Consider the following 20,518-nt stretch of genomic DNA (forward strand, 5'->3'; position numbering starts at 1 on the left):
GCCTCAGTTCTTGTAGTCACTCTGGCAACTCTTCTTGATTCTTACCCTTTTGGCTGTAATCCTTGGCTGTTCCCAGTCCTGCTGGTATCATTGTAGAGTGAAGTAGTTGAACACCTGGGGTCTGATCAAGCCTTTTCACCATCCAACTTAATTAGTTTTGGTATAGAGGGATGCAGAATTTTGGTTGTTTTAGGTGAGTTTTACATCTTGTTGAAATAAAAGAGTGTTCACTCACTTCCAGTCCTATTACAGTTTTCTAGTTCCTGTAGCTGATAAACCTCAAGGTACTGCAGAGAAATTTGTGGGTACCAGAAAACCTTTGATTAGTTAGCTTTCTAGACAAGGTACAAGCACACCAGAATGATGTGCTCTCTTGATTGCCTATGAGAAATTGCTCTCCCTCTTAGTGCAATCTGGTACCAAATTTCTGCATTCTGCATGTGTTTAACTTGAAAGAGACTGTAGTATAGCTTTCCAAAAGGTTTGTAGTCCCCAAATATACAATAATTTAAAACTTGTAGTTAGAAATGGAAATTCTGAGATTATGACTTCCAGCTCATGTTTTTATTGCTAGCCAGCCTTTCCATTCTTCTGTGCAATAGGTGATAACAAAATTCTGTTAAATTTTTTTTCTACTATCAGCAGAAGGATTTTGCTATTGCATGGTATGGGGATATTTTGTAGTGAGGTTGTGGAATATGTCACATTATTGTTTTTTTTTCTGTTTTGAGTTTTTTTTAAGGAAAAGACAAATTTTTCTTCTAAAAGCCTCTAGATGTTCTGGATTGATATTATCTGGTCCAGCTTCCTGCTTAAAGCAGGACCAGGGTTGTAGTTACATTGGGTTGCTCAGGACCTTATCAAGTTCAGCTCTGGATATCTCCTAGAATAGAGACTTTGTAGCCTCTTGGCACCTCTTTAAATCTTCAAATTATGAAGAATTTTTTTTTTGTTATCTGGTTAGAACTTCTCATTGCTGCAACATGTCTGTTGTCCTTTGTACCTGCACTGGGCATCCAAGGAGTCTGGCTCCATATTCTGTATAACCATATATCAGGTAGTTGAAGACAGTAAATATATTTTTCCCCCTTAGCCTTCTCTTCTCCAGCTCTCTCAGCCTTCCTTTGTGTGCTATGTCTCCAGACCCTGGTTGTCTTGGTGGCTGTCCACTGGACTCAACCCAATTAATCAATGACCTTCTTGCACTGAGGAATCCAAAACTGGACAGAGTCCTCCAAATGTGGTCTCACACAAGCTGGGAGAATGTGTGAGCTGTGAGAACAAGGGGAATGATAACTTCTCTCAAACTGCTGGCTAGGCATTTGCTAATGCAGCCTCATATGTGGTTAGTTTTTATCGTAGAAAGGGCACACTGCTGGAGAAGTGACCAGTTTTGTACGGTGTCATGTGAATTCACATTTATCGTGTGAATTGTCTAAGCCATTAAAACTCATTAAACTAAACCRGTAAAAAAGGCGAAAGTTCCACAGTGGGCTACTTCTCAGAGCTGTACCTCGAAACCTGCCTCAAACTACCTTTGACAGTGATCAGTAAGGGCTTTAACATTTAGCATGCAGTATAGTGTTATCTAGGTGTAATTAATAGAACAACCAGCTGCAAAAGTTGCAGCCATCCCTTTCGATTACCACAGGCCTAATCTCTGAAAATAGTCATTATTAAGTCCTTTGGACCCACTTTCATGTGTTAGCACTAGCTTTTATGTACCCTTATGGGAAAACCTGATTGAACCTGCTGGTGGCATCCAATTACTTACCTAAGTATGGTTATAGATAATTCTTGTCACTATTTCTTTATAGCCATAACAGTCTGCTATTCTCTCTCCTTCCCCCCACCCCCATGAAAAAGAATTACAGGTTCACCTCAGTTACTTGTTTGAAGGCTTGTTTCTGTCCTGTGGATGTTCTTTTTTTTCCCAGTGGTATCTTTTTTCATTTTCCCCAGTACTAATATTTTTCTGGACTACACAGTGTGGACCATAGTTCCATGCTATAGAGAACAATTTCTGTTTCCTAACAGAAAGTCTTGCAATGTTGCAATACACAGCTCTGTAAGCAGCAGAACAGTTGAGTGGAAACTCTGGGAGTACTGTGGTCCCGTAGGTTGGCTTGTTGATGAATTGTTTGCTTTAGCTGGCTTGCACTACACCAACTAGTTCGCATCTTGCATTTTTTCTGTTTCTCTTGTGCTCACAATCCTCAGTTAACCACTGAGGCTGCAAAAGTGGCTTTCAACCACTTCTCCTGTTTTTAAAGACTGTAGTTTTTTTCTCTGAAGGAAACCAGACTGATATTTCACAAGTCATTTGATTTGACTAGACCATTACCTTAAAGAGATTTTCCACAATAGTTGATTTGGATATAGTATTTTTTTTTGACATTGATTTTTTTAAAAAAATGTTCTATTAGTTAGGACCTTGAACCTGGGTGTATTCTCAGTCACATTGGGAAGACCTGCCTTGATCCCGCATTTGTTACCTGTTTTAGAGTGTGTGATGCAGTAGCTGTGCCTTTTGAGCCCCTTTAACAGAGGAGGAAAAGTACCTTATGAATGACACTCCTTGCCATCACTGGGAATTCCAGGAGCAGGATCAAATTAGTAATGCATACYATTTCCAGTGACTCAAAAGGAAACTGGTAATACTATTGTAGTTTGTGATACTGCCTCGGGTAGATTTTACTACGTAGATGGTTGACTCTGCAAAGCAGCTCTGGCTGTTGCTTTGATGCAGTAATTTACAGCTGTGACAGTGGGTGTGCTTTCAGAGTTCTCTCTTAAAAAGAAAGAGGAAATACTTATTTTTTTAATTTGCTTTCCTCAGACAAAATCAAAACCCACTGACAAATCAGACAACTCGCCTCCTWTCCCTACCAGAATAGTGGCTCTTCAGAGTGTGACACATGGCTACAGAGTGCTTACAAGGATGCTTATTTATAGATTTTGTATTTAAGCTTACAGAGGAAAGGGAAGGAATGAGAGGTTACACATTTTTACCATATTTTGAAGTCCTTTAAAAGAATAAAACCCTGCACTTACCATGGTCTAAAGACCACATGTCTAATGAGATTAGATAGAATTCTTTTTAAAGAAATGCACTGCAATTTAGAAGGTGGCTTTAATGACTCATGCTGGTCACCCTTTGCACGTTGGGACCATGGGACTTGTTCAGCCGGTCTTCCAACCAGCAGCAGGTCTGTAAGAGTTCATTCTGGTCCAACTGGTGCTGCCATCGTTCCATCATCTTCTGTCTCTGATTGTGCTGTATTGCCCTTTCTTTTTATGCAGCGTGGAGGCTCACATGAGTGAGGCCTCTTATACTGTTACTGGATACCACAGGGAAGAGTCTAGCTCTATCTTCTTTACTCCTCCTCCCCCCCTCCCCCAAAGGATTTATACACATTGATTTAACCTCCTTCTCTTCTCCAGGCTAAACAGCCCTAGCTCTCTCAGCCTCATCATATGTCAGATACTCCAGTCAGTTCTTTTTGAGCCTTGGCTGGGCTCATTCCAGTATGTCCATGCCTCTCCTGTACTGGGGAGCCCAGCACTGGATGCAGCAGTTCCAGATGTGGCCTCACCAGGGCTGAGTAGAGGGGAAGGATTGCCTCTGTTGACCTACTGGCAATGCTCTCCCTTGTGCAGCCCAGGACACCATTGGCTGCCTCTGCCACAAGGGAGCATTGCTGGTGCATGTCCAACTTGTTGTCCACCAGGACCTTCAGGCCCTTCTCTGCAAGGCTACACCCAGCTAGTTGGCCCCCAGTTTGTCCTGGTGCATGGGATTATTCCTCCCTTGGGACAGGACTTGACATTTCCCTTGTTGAGACTCATGAGGTTCCTTTCTGCCCTTTTCTCCAGCCCGTTGAGGTCCCTCTGAGAGGCAGCACAGCCCTCTGGGGCATCAGCCACTCCTCCCAGTCTCGTATCAACAGCAAACTTGCTGAGGGTGCGCTCTATCCCGTCGTCCAGGTCACCCTTTTTSGATATATATAAAGGGAAGGCCTGCCTCTAAACCTTTTGAGACTTGAGTCTGGGAAGGTACCAATCCTCCATCTTACAYAGCAGGTGGGAATTTCATAAAGATATCTGTAATCTTAAGAAAAAAGAAATAGCCGCGGAGCTGCCATTGAGCAGTTGCTCTCGGTTGCYGTGTTTGATGTGGCAGACCCTGTTCGTCAGCTCTGCTTCTCTCTGAAGCTTCAGAGCTTGTAAAGTACTGTAGGAATCTGCTGGGTGAGAGTTGTTAAAAATATAAAGCTAGGCCAAGTGTTTTTTAYTTGAAGGGGCCATAACGGTAACAACAATAGTGAGCTTTGTGTTTGTCGCATTTTTTAGCTACCAGGCAGCACTGGTGTGCTTTGTTAGAAAAGAATCACTTTCTTCTTTTAACTGCTTTTTCAAGGTAGTTGGCCTTTTAGAAAGAGGAATGTGCTTGAATTAYTGTAATGGTGTTGTGTTCTGAAACTTCCCTATGTTCAAAATGACTTTTCTTTTTAATTGTAGAAAAGCCAGGTTATTTCTTGTRAAAGTCTTGTATTTTCTCTCAACTTAACCATTATTTTACATTGTAACCGTATTTTAAAATACTGTAGCTCCAATATATGGTATACTGAAGATGATTTTAAGATTGTGCTGTCAATTTATACAAATCTCATTTTGGACTACATTCTTGTTAAGAGTAAATGTGTACATGTTGTGGATGGAACTGCAAGAGTATGACTTTTGCACATAAGAAGAGAAAGTAAAAGCATGTTCTGGGGATTTGGTATGTAAAGTCATTTGCTTGAGTGGTGAGAATCTTTTCGCTTGTAAAAGAAAAGAATTATCCTTGTAGATACAGACTGAAATGTGGAACTCRTTAGCTTTGTTTGACTAAAAGAGTCTGTTTAAAAGGGAGCAATGGAACATGTATGGAAAAATATTCCTCAGAAGATTTTTGTCGTACGTGCAGACTTGTGCTCCTGTGACTTGTAATAGGTGTCCTTCTCACCATGTAAAACATAGCCTTACAAAGCTGCTAATCCTGGCTTTGCTCTGTGTAAGGACTTAGCTGATGCTCTTCTAGACTTGCTTTTATTTTTTTAAACATAAATATTTTTCTGGCTTCCATCGTTCATGGTGTTAGAGCTTTTTGGTCATCCCAGAACATCCAGAAGCGTTTGGCCAGCAAAAGGCAAAACTTCATCCTTTGCACATGAGCTGCTTTTTTGGTTTACAGTAGTCTTAAATGAAGTTCCAGAAACTGTTGGAAATCACCATTTTTGGGCATGGATTGACTGTGTTTCTTTCTATAGTGTAACTAGGAGTGACCAAAAATGGTACTGAATATCAGGTTTAAATATGAATTGACATGATAAGTTAATCTGAAGTGTATTTACTGTTGGCTCAGATTCATCTGTCTTTTTAGCTTGTTGGTGACAGTGTGCTTCTACCTAGATCATATCTTATGGGTATTTTGACATTCCTTAAGATTTTTTTTTTTTAATTTCTAAGACTGATTACTTCATTTTCAGTTTCCTTTAATAACCTTTACTTGTTGTTCCAATGTTTCATTTCATAAATGTGTTTAGAAATAGGAAAAACTACTCCTTCACAGTCAGAGAAATGCGGGAGACTGCCCCGTGGTTCTGCTGCCCCTTCTTCTGGGCTGCGAACAAGCAAAGGTTTTCTGGCCGTTACAACGCCTGCAGCGCGTAAGGGATTAGAGCTTTAGGGAATTTGTTCATGAATGCATTGGTGTTCCTCTGGATAGTTAACGTATTTTATCTGTCACTGGGGAGGAATACGCAGTGCAGTTTGCTGCCTGAGTGACCCGACTCATGAGGCTGAGGTCCTCCAGGAGGGCTCCGGCACTCCGTCCCCTTCCTCGGTTTGGGGGCTGCTTTCCCGGTGATGGAAGCGCAGATCGGGCAGSAGCGGTGCTTCTTGGCTGCTGTGGTTTATATCAGCAGAGCTGTGAGAACTGCAAAAATAGAAGGGGGAAGCCAGGAACTGAAGGCGAAAGGGAATGTGTATCGTTTCCTAAAATGAGACGTGCAGGTGTACAAAATGATTTCACACAAGAATTTTAAGATGATGACTGGGACATATTAAACTCAGTCTTAGTTTATTAAATGTACTRTAGGAATTGTCTCACTTTATTGGAGGTTTCTCTTCCCCAGCTTGTTCTCCTTTTCTGACTTTCTGTGATAAGCATCAGCATTTTCACTGATGGAAATTAAAACAATAAACTGCGTTTCACTGACAGATTTTTTTTATTTTTTTATCACAAAGGCCTGAATCGAGTTAGTTGTTTAAAAAAAAAAAAAAGCTTTTTTTGATTCAAACTTCTGTCCGAAGCTGTTTCTACAAGCTTGTACAAGGCTTCTCTGTCAGTAAGTATTCATTTCTTCTTTTGGAAGAAGTGAATAGGACAGGAGAAGCTATTTTTTTTCTCTCCAATAGTGTGTCTCTATATATTTATATAATATTTATATATATATTTTAAAAAAAAACAAAAACCCACCTTTAGGATGTCTTTCATATATTTTACTTTTATTTATTTATATATATATATATATATATATACACACACACACACATTATTTTTAATGAGATCTAAGCATATTAAGTAATACTTCTGGCATCACTTCTTGGATTTCTTAAGGCCAGCTATCAAAGAATCCTATCTACAAAGATGATGCAAATGAATKGAACAACTGTATGCAGCTATTCTAGCTTTGACTATCCTTTTTTGCACAACACTAAAACAAGATTATAGCATGCCAAATATAAATGCTGGATTATGAGRAGGAATGTGTAAAATGTGGAGACCTGGTTACTTACAATTACTATTTTATATCTAATAATGAAGTTTCTTATTTTAGAAAGCAGAGCCACTTTTGAGGAAGCAAGGGAAAGCGCCAATTAATAATGCTGTTTACTTGTTACTAAAAGTTTGCAAATGATTGATTACTGCTTTGTTCTAAGTGTGGCTAATCTGCAACTTCTTGGAGTTGTTTTTTGTTAAAATCTTCCCTCTTGGACTTAGGTGTTTACAAGGGATCAGAAGGAAAATAAACCAAGGAGAGTTTGTGGGGAGGAGGAACCCAGAAGGAAAAAAGCTCTTAGTTCCTCAAGAGGAAAAGAAAGGTGTGAATCATGTGTGCGTGTCATGTCCTAAGAGAGTCAATTCTATGATAGATAAAGTGGAAACCCAAATCAGTTACGCATTTAAGAATATCATAATTCTCAAATGTATTATGTAGTTCTTCATTTTATGGGATTTGGATTTTTAATAATTGTGATTAAAACACTAAGAGATTTCTCTGACCTTGGCATGAAGACTCAGTCTTTTCTTATTTTTTATTTATGAAATTAGTATGGTAGCTTTTAGATTTGGTCAATGCTAGTATGAGAATTAAACTTGTTGCTTTCACTGCCTGTTTTCTAATAGTTGTTGAAACATCTGTCAAAAGGCTTTCCTTTTGCTACTTTCTAATTCAGTGGAGAAATAAGAAGTTGAAACTCAATACTTTTTGAAATGATAAACCCAGGTGTTCATTAGTACTGTTTGTTAGTACATAAGTGCTCATTTAACCTAAGTTAAGTTCAGATGCCAGAAATTTTGTACACACACACTGTAGTGAAACTRTTGACTATAGTGAAGAAGCAAGAGTAGAAATTCTCAAAACATTTTTGAGGACATAAAATACTGCATGCAAAATGAAATATGAAGTAATATATGTAGTAATACGAAGTAGTTCATAATTAATTTGTATGTAAATCAAAGCACTGTTTCACTTGCAGGCAATGTACAAATTACTAGTCTGCCCCTCTAGCCAGGTATATTCAAGAGTATAAAATAAATCCACTGAATTGTTAGCTGAGTAGTCATTTGCCCAGCCTAATGACATAGTAGTATTAAAGTTCCTTGATATTTATTCATAGTATCACTTATACACACACAGTTATCTTAAGGACATGATTACAAAGCTGCGGAGTGTTCTGAGAGCTCTCAATAGCTACGTTTAGATATGCTAGTTCAGTTACAATGTGGAAAAAAAACCTCTTTTATTGCTTTTATTTTCATGAAGCTCTGCAAGGAACAGCTCATAAAAAGCTCAGTTTGCAGCTGATTATTTAAAATGCTTTCTTGATGTTTTAGAAACTTGTATACAGTTTGGACCCCTTGTTGYAAGGAAAGGCTAAATCTTTGCTTTGCATTTATTTGCATTTACATACTGAGCCTTTGTCCATTCCTGGAGAGTTCTTTTTCTTACAACGCTAAGTCACAAATGAACTATAATAGCTAAGTCATTTCTGTGTATATTTTAAGGGTAAAAGACTTTATCACTAATCAGGATTACCACGTTTGCTTGGTCCTGAATTTACCATGATTTCAGATTGCCAGCTAAAACCAAGTCCCTGTTCTTCCTGCCTTTGTATTATTTCGTTTACATTTGCAGAAGCGTAACTGTTGTGAGGGGGTAGACACAGGACTGGTATCATTCTGAAACGTGTCCGGGCAATAGCAGGAAATCATGGAGGAATGCCTGCTGCTTTTTAGGTGCCCTGCGTGACAAATATTTGTCTTTGAAATGTTCTTGTCTTTTTATAGTGGAGCGAAGCAGTGTTCAGCTGCCATGCATCTGAGACTTTGATTTGAATGTTTCCACTCGGTGTGGAGGAATGTAATAGCRCAAGCATTTCTTAAAGAAAAATGTGCTCATTTTGGAAAGTTTCAGACCAGTGAAAAAAWTTAATTAAGACAGGCATTTATTCCCCCCTGAATTTACAGGGGCACTGTGAACGTAAAATCAAGATTTTTTTTTTTCCTTTTTTGAAAACTATGTTAATATCTGTGGTTTTCTGAGCACTTKTTGTGGTTTATTATTCTATTTCTCACCTAGACATGATCTTGGAAGGACTGCATGAACTGATTCTTTTCTCATTGATAATCAGTTCAATCAATTAGCCACGAAGTAGCATCAAGCACARGAGACAACCTGGTTGCCTAAGGAGAAATGGCAGAGGGAAGAGAAACTAGAGGATATACAGCTAAATTACTGTGGTTTAATAACTTACTACCTGTCAGCTGAGCTGCAGCAGTTGAGCTACTAGCCTGACCAGTTGACAGATAACATGACTTGAATAAATCAATTAAAGTATTAAATGAAGTTTTTTGTTTTTTTTTTAACCCTGCATTTGGGAGTGGACAGTAGAGCCAACTTGTTCGTTACTGTATTTCAGCTGAAACTTGTTATTCCATTTTAAGCTGGTTGCATGTTTGTATACTCTTCCTTTAACAAGAGTAGGTATAACATTTTATGTRACTGCAGAAGCTTTCCTCACTACCATTTTCCTTTGACTTGCACCTGCGCGAAAGCCTCTGTGTAAGATGTTAGTCTTCTAGTAATATGCTAAAATATACCTTTTTCCTAGCAAAATAAGCTGCATAACTCCTCCTTTTTAGCTATTTTCAATTGCTTGTTACTKCTCATGACTTAAATTTTTCAGTTACCTTTGTTTTAGTCCTTCARAATGTTGGATCTGTGGAACACTTTCAAAGATTGAAAATAGTCGGTTTCATTTTAAACTGTTCCACAGTAGAAATGTCTAATATTAGAAATCTGTATGTTCCAGGGAAATACCTATAACATTTTTTTCTTCCAGTCCAGAAATAAAATCATTTTATTTAGCAATAGCTGGATACTTCCGAAAATCCTTATTTTGCAGATGCTTAATGCAATTTGTACTTATTTTTTGTTATTTTTGGAAAGTCACAGTTCAGTAAGACYATTRTATATTGGCTCCTTAATGAAGATAYTGAAGTAATCGTTTCAAAATGWGTATGTACTTCATACTTTTCCCTTGAAACAATGTTTTTCTTTCACCTTAAGTAATTTCTCACATGGTGGGTACTGCCAGATGTAGAAATGTGGACTAGTTGATAAGGCAGGTGCACAATTGGCTATGATTGCCAGGCATTTTGTAACTTCTATGGAGTTAGAAGTCATGATCAGAGAGGACATCAGAGGGAATTTGTAAGTAATCAAGGAAATAGGACAAAGGGAACCTTCCTAGTTATATCRAGGAAAAATAAGGGCTTAGCTTACCAGGGAGAGGGAAAGGATGTTAAATACTGAGATGAATGGTATTTTCTCCTCCCTGTCCGTCATCTTATTCTATACACTTGGGTCCAAATACACATCTATTTAAGTCTGAATTCATTACTGGTTTTGGAATTGTTAGGAATGAACAGAAGCTCTGCAGGTTGCAAACGTGTGATGCCGGTCGGATTTCTGCAAGGATGGGAAGCCAGGGTATGCATAGGTTATTGCTTCKTGTCTTCAGAGTGTAGCCTATAGCCTATTGCTTTTGCCTCAGTTAAACTACTGTACAGAAGACAGATTTATAGAAGTGTTCCCTGCCCATGCCTTCCCTCTACCCTGCACTGAAGTTAATCATCCCTTTCGCTGAAGAGGTTCAGACTCTGCTCATTTGTCTCTCTGACTCAGTAACTGCATTAGATGTATGCTGATCTTTGATTTATGGCAAGTTTTTTCCATGCTCTGTTCTTCTGTAGGAGACCTTATTCTCTTTCTCTCTTTAGTTATTTTGTGATGATGCAATTAGCAATTTTAACTTTTTTCCCTTACCTCAGCATATTTTTGCTAGTAAATGTTGGRTGATCAACAGCTGTAGCTTCCTCCTGATGTCATTCTTGCCACCTAAGTATCAGGTCTCTGGTCTACAAAATAGTGACTAATAGTGACTAATAGTTCCTGTCATCTGAGCAGCTTGTTTTCTGAACCCATCTTCTTGTCTATAATTAACTTGCTTAGATGGGAATTACTGTTTGTTTAATGTAGCATTTTAAACATAATGTTCTGACTACAGATTTTTTTTTTTTGGGTTTGCTTTTACCAGAGTAGTTTAATAAGAGTAAGTGTAGAAGTGAAACAGATTTGCTGAGATTCAAAACAAGAAAAAAACATTTTCGACAACCTGATTTTTGTTTTTTTCTTAAATCTAATGAGGCGAGACAGTTTAATTTGAAAGCTGGGTCAAATGCTTATGTAATTTTGAGACCCTAAATATAGAATGGTGTAATGACATAAAAAGATCAATCTCTATGCATATGCTCTGATGAAGTATTTTTTTTTGGTCTGTATTTTGCGCATGCAGTTTAAAACTAAGCTGGAAACCCTTTGCTTGGAAAAAYGGTCTTGTTGATTTTCCTATCTTTAAGCTATGTGCCAATTTAAATTGACATGTAGCATGTAGGTTTCTTTATTACAACTGTCTGAGGGTGGGGGTCTTTTTTTGTTGTTGTTGCTAGTGAAATTAGCAATGTAGTCAATGTAAAGTTTACCTTTTATTTTTATTTTTTTTTTWWTTTTTTTAATAGTAGTGGAATGGGGTGACGATGTTAAAGCAGTATCAGAAGATGAAGCCATGGTGCTGGTGAACCATCAAGCAACAGGGGATGTCTGCACTCTCATGATGTGCCTTCAGGATAAAGGCACGGTAGGCTACAACTGGGGAGTGGGATGTCTTCAACGTATACTACTGGGGAGTGGGATGTCTTCAACRTATACTACTTGTTACCCTGTGTGTGCTTGCATCTGTGTGTCATACTGATGACTTGTGTGTATTAATGCATCAAGTAATCCTACAGCCTTAAATAGGAAGCTTTTTGTTTGGATTTGGTTTAATGTGACAACCAGTAGCTTGGAGCAGATTTGAGATGGTAAATGTTGTCTCCAAAGAMGGTCAGATACAAGCTGAGTCCGTGTGGATCCTGTCTAGGTTAATATGGAGGGAAGGAGATCTCCTTGCTGATAATCATCATCTCACCGCATGGCCTCYCACAGTTCATGCCAAGTTTGCTTAAACCAACATAGGCTTAGTTTCATGCGTATGACTTCATTCCAGAATAGAATTTTTCTCATGAAGTCAGAAGCAAATTGTATATGGGATTTTGGATAGGAGTTCAGAAATCAAAAATGACTTTGCTATGAGAGCATGTCCAGGCTAAGCTATCTAAAGTCAGAATTCCTTGAGCTGCTATTTCAGAAACTTTTTAGGCGTTTCTTGGTGAGAAGTGCAACTAATATCAGTCACCTCACTTGATGCTGTTCAGAAACTTCATGTCTAGGGAGTATAATGCTGGAGTGGGTTCTGACAGGAAGCTAAATTTATGGGGAAATCGGGAGGAAGATGTGTGTATGATTAGGCTACAAAAGGTAGGAGACATACCTGGCAGACTGTATACTGAATCAGTTGTGTATAACTTAAAATGTTGTCTTCTTTCCTGATACCGTAGTGTGGGAAATGAGGAAAAACAACTGTTCTTCCTTGCATCTGCACAACTTGTAACTGACCCTATATTTTTCTTAGTGTATGCAAAATCTAGATTAATATATACYGTATCTCTAAATATATACTGTATCTCTATCAGAGATTAACATTTTTGTAGAGTTTTTTTTTCCCCAGATCTTGCTTGTGACAAAGCTGGCACAAATATTGTTATGATTAGGAAAGTATAAAAATGCCAATCAAGATTGCCAGAGAGAATTGCTGCTTCTTTTCTACTATAGTGCAGAGAAGACAGTATTCTAAAAGTACTTTTAATTGCTTTAATTCCTTTAGGAATTGAGTAATTTATGTATTTTAGTACTGTACTGTACCYAAATGGGTAGAATGACAGAATAAACTCTTGGGAATTTTTAATTCTCTTCATCAAAACTATCCTCAGGTCAATCTTTTGGAATGCCATGAAGATATAAATGTGAAGATGCTGTCCTATAGATGTGCATTTAATGTAACCTTTTGAAGTTCCAGATGCATTAAGTTTCATGTATTGTAGCAATTCATGGACTCACATATGTATCCTAATACACAGACACACACGTGCGTATATGTGTGTGTATGTATTGTGTGTGTATATACAAGTCTAAACCATATTCATCCAACCTCTTTACCTCCATAGATAAATTATACAAATGGAACAGAAGTGTTAAAGACTTGAGGGTTGCAGTTACCAACATCATTATAAAATCTTCAGTCAGAACAGAATAAGTTTCTGTAAATGTGGAAGAGTCTAAAGAAAGGAGGAAGGTGTGGAGGGGGGAAATAACCTTCACTGTGGAGACTTTCAGGTTTGGTGGTTTTCAGAAAAGCAAGGCAGCCTTAAAATCATTTTTTTTTTCCATTAAATAGTTGTAATGACTGCTCCAAGAATACACAAGTCCTAAGCCTAGAATGAATTTAACTTTTTTTTTCTTTTTTTTTTTTTTTTTTTTTTAGCAAATGAAAAGTACAAGCTTCAACACATACTTAAAATATTGCATGAGTAGTACAAGTGGCTAAAAATAATGAGAAAGATCAGAATAGTTTATCCTTGATAGAACCTGCTGAATCAGGTGTTTTTAAATAGCATGCTTCTAATTTCTGAACAGGTGTACAGAATTGTCTTCCCTTTGAGTGAATGTGAAACCACTGGAGTAATAAAAGGAAAACTGTCCTGATAAAATTAAAGAAAAAATTAAAAAGCAACTAAAAGGGRGAAGTTTTTTTAAAAAATAGAGTTTAAAATTCACATGGAGTCCTCCAGAAGCTTGCTGTTTATCTGTATGTAACAAGATAGTGTTTTTACAAGAATTGCTTTTATTTTGTTTAGGGCAGTTAAGCTGCATTGATTAATAAACACTTTTTACCATTAACAACACTTTCTAGCTCTCAGCCTGCTTTAGTGAGGATGAAAGACTTGTTTTCTTTTGACACAGAAGGGAGTGCAGAGAAGTAAAATGGCTCACCAAAGCCTGCTTCTCAGCAATAGGGCAATAGCAGAACTAGGAAGAGCTTTCCCCTCTAACAGTTCAAAATCTCTTTTGCTTTCATTTACCAGGCTATGTGGACTGAATCCAGATGTAATCTGTGAGCGCTTACCCATTTGCTGCTGCCTTTCTTTACTGTTAATTTAAGTCCTCAGAAACGTTCAATTTAAGACAAAATTCTTTTTCTGTGTAGCAAAGTAGCATTCAGTAGAATACTGAGGCTTTCTTGCAAGTTGCCAGTAGATTTCCATTTCCTGAGGGCCACGTAAGGAAACATGATGATTTTTTTCCTAGCATTCTATGAATTTTTAGGCTACAATGCTGTTTGTATACATCTATTTTAAGCAAATTTAGTCTCCTCAAATTTAGAGAAAGCTAAAATGCATACTCTAAGTCACTTCTCTTTCAGATTCACTTATGTGAGTAATGGAGACTTAATCTCTCATTAAATAAGTAAAGCTTGCATTAAAATTACAACTTATAGCTAAGGGCTGGTCTAGTATTGTTTGAGTATTAGTTTTACTATAAGGTAAGCCACACTGAGCAAGGTTTCTGCTGCATCAGAAATGACCTAATACTCTTTTTTTATAGTATAAGAAATTGTTCCAATTCAGTTGTGAAAGTAACTGTTAAAACAAACTGTTAGTAAGTTAGTGGACATTTAATCAGCATTAAATGTGATGTGTTCAGCAAAGTGGAGTAGGTTAAAATGCTGTATTTATGACACTCCGACTGAATTAGAAATGATAAATTTGGCTGTATTTTCTGAGCTAGAGAAGAAAGCACTGGCTGAAAGGCTGTAGTGGAGGGGAAAAGTTGTTTTCAGTTGATTTTAGTGCAAGTTGTAAGACCATTTATCCTCAGGTTTCATTGTGAAGTTGCAGAGAGATGCTTCAAAGATCAAAGTCAGTCTATTCAGGTTGCTTTGATACGAAATCTATGCAAAGTGAAATGAAGGTAGGCCTGTAAATAGGAAGTGCTCAGATTTGTTATTTATTATTGACTCAGGAAGAATTTCCTCCATATTCTTAACTTCCTTAGGTAKGAAGGAGGAAGCAAAAAGCATGAGAAGTGGTGTCCTAAAACTCTGTCAGTCCTTAAACATCTATGAGTCTGTGCTTAAACCGTTTTTGAATGTGTTTGCTTAAACCTACTTGAAACGCATGCAAGAAGAGACTCTTCTGAACAGCAGTGTTTAGCTCCTGAGGATGTTAAATGAGAGAAGAGTCACCACTATCCTGCCTTTTCCTCTATTCTGCCCTTGATGGCAGAACAGAATGRGTATCTGTTAACCTAGTGTGCCTGTTGGTTGCAAACAAAGTAACTAGGTATGTATTGCTCTTTGAACTCTCCCTTCGTTTTATTTTATGTGGTAGGATGTACTTTTTTTCCTCTTGGTACTCTGTATCACTGTGTAGGCTCATAGGCAGATTTGACATCACTGAGCTCTGGAGTTTATCTGATCGTAGCCCACTCAAAGCAAACTGCCTGTTGTCTTGGTTAGAACTTCTATGTTACACTGATATGCTTTGACACATTCAGTCTTCCTCAAGAAGACTGAGAAGGTCCAAGAATGCTAGTTAGAAGCTTTATGTCTTCTAAGATGTGGTCAGATGAACTTCAGGCTCTAAAAAGCCATGATAAACTTTTAAGAGAAACCTGTCATCATCTAAATTTGTCAGCTAAATGGCAAGCTGGTACATGGTAAGGAAGACTGGTATGGGAGGAAAGAAGCCCCAGYATTGCTGGGGAAGAGTTGCTCTGCCAAGTATATCTAGGGACCAGTGTCGACTCCTCACAACTTCACTCTTCAGGGAAGCAGCATATCTCCTTTGCTCATCTCCTCCAGCAAAATGATGTTGGCCTAGTCTGTACTTGATATAATAGAACAATCTTTGTCAAAAAGTAATACATGAGCACTGACAGTGATATGGCCATTGCTGCAGACTAAAGCATCATCATTGGAATTTGAGAAGTATTGTTAACTTGATGGTGGCAAAGACCTACCTCAGCATGTGTTCTCTGTGTGGATGCCTGGGTGTGAGCTGGTGGTATTGTGATGCCTTAGGGAGCAGTAACTCCTCTCTGAAATGTTTTTAATCTCATCCTTAGTGCACACCTTTCCTTCATTTCTTTTTTTTCCCTTCTGTTTTGCTGAAATGGGGGGAGTCTCCCTCTTTTCAGAGAAGAACTTTTTCTTTAAGATTCTGTCTCTTCTCTGTAATACTACCTAAGGGATAGTTGAACTACTCTRACTAAATTAGTCTCAAATGGGAAGCTATATCTAGGAGCTAACTTTTTTTCTTTCACAAATATGTAGTGTGTCTTTGCTCCCATGGACATTTAGCATCTACTAAGAAATGTAGACAGGAAGGGATGCTAGCATACCCTTCAAAGCAAACCTTTCACCTCTCTGAGAACTGTTTTCTCTCAGGCCTGATTTCCCTTCCTACTTCTACAGATGCTGGAGGGTCCAAAACCAGTCCTCTTGCATTATCCACACTCTTCAAATAGAAAATTTGCTAATACTAAAAACCCACAAAAGTTGAGATGTTTTTTGTAATGTATTCTTCTGCAAAGATAGCTAACTTCCATACGTGGCATATAGACTTAGCTGGAAAATTTTCTGTATGTCTGTGACATTAAAGCATCTCCAGTGTTCTCTGTCAGTTACGTTCTTACAGGTGTGTCAAACTTTACTGAGCATCTTGCACCAGTTGTTTAAGGATAAGTAAAAGAAACATGGTATCTACAGTTACTTTTTTCCAAGTATATAGCCCAGGATTCAGTTACAGCTTTTGTGATCAAAGAGAAAAATAGGTAGTCAGAGAACTCCTAAGAGATAATTAGATGTATTTGGAAGAAAGACTTCTGTTTGACAAAAAGCGTTTGGTAATCTGCAATCTTTGGCAATCTTTGTATCTAAAATTTTGTACATCAGAATTCCCGCATTAAAATACTTCTTTCTACAAATTCTGCTTAGACATGCAAAAATGTGAACAGAGGCAAAAGCCACCATCATCCACTGCAGCAAGCTATTTTGTTAGAAGTGTTGTTGAAAGCATGGCTGTGTGTTCAATAGGCTTCTGAGTGTTTCAGTGACTGTGCAGACCTCTGGCATTTGAAGAGTAAGCGTAGAGTATGCTTTAGCTGCAGACGTAGTCAACTAATGCATGAACAATATATTGTGTTTTCTTAAAGAATCTAGCATCTTTATTTCTGCTTTTGTCCCAAGTTATATATCTTAAACAACTGAAGGATGCCAAGCAGAGCATGCCTGTTTAAGATTCAAAAAAACTGTGATTCTTGTGGATTTCATACTCTTTCTTGATCATGCTGAATGGAAGAGAATTACTTCCTATGGCTTTAATTTTCACGGAACTTTGGATCRATCTTTGAATGTGCAGTGTTTTAATAGAGGAAGAGTAAAGCAGGTAGCCTCATGTATGACTGAGAGCATATAAGAGATGCTGGAGTTTCCAGTCCTGGAAAGCCAACTCCTTCCCTTCTGAAAATGTGTGTGTGAGCAAGAAGGGGAGAGACCTCTCAGGAGTAGCAGCTTTTCCATACTCTTACTTACTCTCAAGTAACTTTTCTTTTCCTAAACCTCAAAGGACTGAACATATATAATACCTGCCTTCATTGTCTTATAGAAATAATGGTCAAGGTGAATCTAATGGCTCAACTTCTATTTTTACCTTTTCAATGTGCCTCTTGATCAGGAGCACTTAACAAAATTGCTGAGGGATGCATGTGGCTGCTCTGCCATGGGGAAAAGATATTAATGGCATGTGGGCCGTAGCCAGGTAACTGCTGCTGTTCAAAGACCAGGAGAGGCATGTATGAAGCATGCRCATATCAAAAGTGGGGGAAGGAGATATCCAATGCAAAAAATGTAAGGAAACATTTTTTTTTTATAGTAGGCATGAAACAGCTGAAGATTTCAAATACAAACCTGTATTTTTGTGTGTCTTTTAACAAACAAAAATGAAAATGGTTTGGGTTTGGGATTTTCTGACTTAAAATTACAATGGAACATCAGTAAAAAACGTAGTACATGTGTGTAAACAGGGAGTGGGAATCACTGCTAGCTATACTGGAGTCTAGAACCGTATGTTAAATTTTAAAAGGGTATTCTGTATTTAATACTGTTCTTGGGGGGGGGATGATTTAGCACCTCTGCTGCTTTTTACTTTGAGGCATAAAGGAATTAATTCCATATATTTGCTCATTTCTGTTGCTGTTATGAGAGTAACTTCTTCGTAGCTTCAAAAAAAAAAAAAAAGACTGAAAGACTGATGTGTATATATATGATTCTCTACATGCAATACTTATTTAGCTTTTTTAATTATTATTTTTTTACTTCAGGTTGTCCGTCATATGATGTGGCTGATGGATCATATTTTTAAGTATACAAACTTCGGCATTGTGTCTCTAATCCATGGAGACTTCTTTATAAGACAGGTAAATGGAAACATACAATAGTGCTTTGTTTTATCCTTATATTTGGAACCTTGTGGTGTTCTGGGACTTGTGGTAGTCTGCCTAGATGGATTGCAGGATGAAATAACTATTCTGAAATGTGTATTTGCGTAGAACTTTGGTATTCTGAAACTACTTTTYTTTCTTTCTTTTTTTGATCTTCTGTATTGTTTAAAACTTCTGTCGCAAACATCCGCAGGACTGTACTGAGATGGGAGGGTGTTACGAGAGAGCGGTACCAATGAGGTACATGGGCAGTCTTTTTTGTGTCTCCGCTTCCGTACATTGTTGACCTCCTTTCTTCTTTCCTTAATGACTTTGAAGCTGTGCAGTCAGTCTGGTTAGTTCATTGCTCTGACTGTCAGGGTTAGTTTCAGATAACGAAAGGCAGGACCATCCCTTTTGATGGTGACATGGTTTGTATCAGCTTAAACTGAAACATAAATAGTAATGAATTGATTCTTGAAGGTAAATTAATATTTGAGCTTCAGAAATTAATGTGTGTTGAGTMCATCATCCAAAATACTAATGAGTGGGGAAAAAAAATCAGTTTCTTTTCACAGTTTTGGGGGAGTTGTTGTTTGGCAGCTGTTGCACAAACCCATAATTTAAAAACAGAAACTTAAAAATTTAATAGTAAGCATGGATTTGGTTCCAGTTGTGTGTACTATGACGAYGTGCATACACATTTCTTTCTCTTCCTTATTTGTATTTGTCTGGGCTTAGAATGTATGGACAGCCAGAGAGAATTCATATATTTTAACTTTACAGAGAAGGAGAAGCTAACTTATTCAGAGTGAAGCAATTTTATATTCCTACACAGCAGTATACTGCTACAGTGAGTTTTCTGATGAAGAGACTGGAGGCATGCCTAGAAAACCTCAGGCAGGGTTATGTAATAAAATGAAGGTCTCCAGAGATATACAACTGTGAACTATGAGAGAGTACTGAAAAGAACAGGATCTGACATTTTGTAAAATATAAACCCACTTCTGTAGTTCGAATTCACAAAATGCTTGTTTTGAAGTACACGTGGCTGTCAGTTGTTTAATCATATCTTCTGCATACCTTGCTGCAATTCTAGTTACAAAGCRTAACCAAATCATTGAGCTACAGAATGCAACGCTCTTCCTCATTTTTGTGAAGCGACAGAGGTGTGCAACATAACAAATAAAATATTACCCATCATGAATCCAAATATAAATAGATTAATCACAAAACATTTCTTTGCTGTTTGCTTTTTCCTAATAGGTGTAGCGTAAACACTTGAGGTGAGTGAGTGATGATCCTTTACCTAACTATAAAAAGGCCTTACTAATATTTGAATGAGCAAATACACTTTTCTGTAAAATAATATAATTTGATCATGGCAAACTATATTTTCTCCRTTAAAAATGTGTATTAGCCTCATTCTCAAGAGCAGGATCATTAGCAGTTTTAGGAATGCTTTTGATGTCTGCTACGAGTTGACTATTGCTTTCTCTTTTCCTATTGAAAAGTTTCCCAGAAACACTCTCATCGAGTTGCCATATTGATGATGCAAAACGCCTGCCACCCTAAAGAATTTGTCAGAAGTTTGCTAGTACCTGACTACTTTCCTTTACAGGAAAGTAAGTTCAGCCTATTGCCCTTGATACTGATAAACTAGCCGTGATCTTGAGGAAACTAGCCGTGATCTTGAGGGATGAGATTAAGGCATTTCTTCTGCTTCCATATAACCTGCTTTCTCTTCTTTCTGGATAGTATTTGAAATGTGTGCGTCTTCCAGGGCTCTTCAGAATTCTACTAGTTTTCATTGTTGGTTTCTTTCTTCTTAAACACACCTTGCTTTACCCTTAGGCTGGCAGCTTTTTCCATATTACAGCATTTTAAACCTTCAAGTATTTGCTAAACCTCAATTTATCCACTAGTCATATTCTCTAGGTATTTTAGGTTTTGGAAAGTTTTAATATCTAATGTRTGAAAAGTTTATTGTTCACTGCACTTTTCTTAACTACTGTGCTATCCTGGAGTCCTGTGATCTGGTGTGAAAGGACTGTTTTAACTGAGGAACTTCTTTATGTTGCTCCCTAATTGAATTAATATGAGCAGGCAGAGCTTTTTCCTTCCCTTCTGAAGAGGTAAGTTAGGAAATAATTGCAATGATGAGATTTCAAAATGTAGGAGAAATGCTTTCACAGAACTTGTCTGCAGTG

General features: G+C 37.7%; 1 protein-coding gene across 1 annotated transcript in view; it reads left to right on the forward strand.

The window, feature by feature from the left end:
• Positions 1–20,518, forward strand: part of LPGAT1 (lysophosphatidylglycerol acyltransferase 1) — a 68,369-nt gene that overhangs the window by 13,741 nt on the left and 34,110 nt on the right. Inside the window, exons 2-3 of the mRNA XM_085300156.1 lie at positions 11,411–11,529; positions 18,210–18,305. Of these exons, the coding sequence (XP_085156282.1) occupies positions 11,411–11,529; positions 18,210–18,305 (215 nt within the window). The remainder of the gene's footprint in view (positions 1–11,410; positions 11,530–18,209; positions 18,306–20,518) is intronic.

This window comes from Rhea americana, unplaced genomic scaffold, assembly GCF_003343005.1.
Source record: "Rhea americana isolate MKP2758 unplaced genomic scaffold, rheAme1 scaffold_160, whole genome shotgun sequence".
Lineage (NCBI taxonomy): Eukaryota > Metazoa > Chordata > Aves > Rheiformes > Rheidae > Rhea > Rhea americana.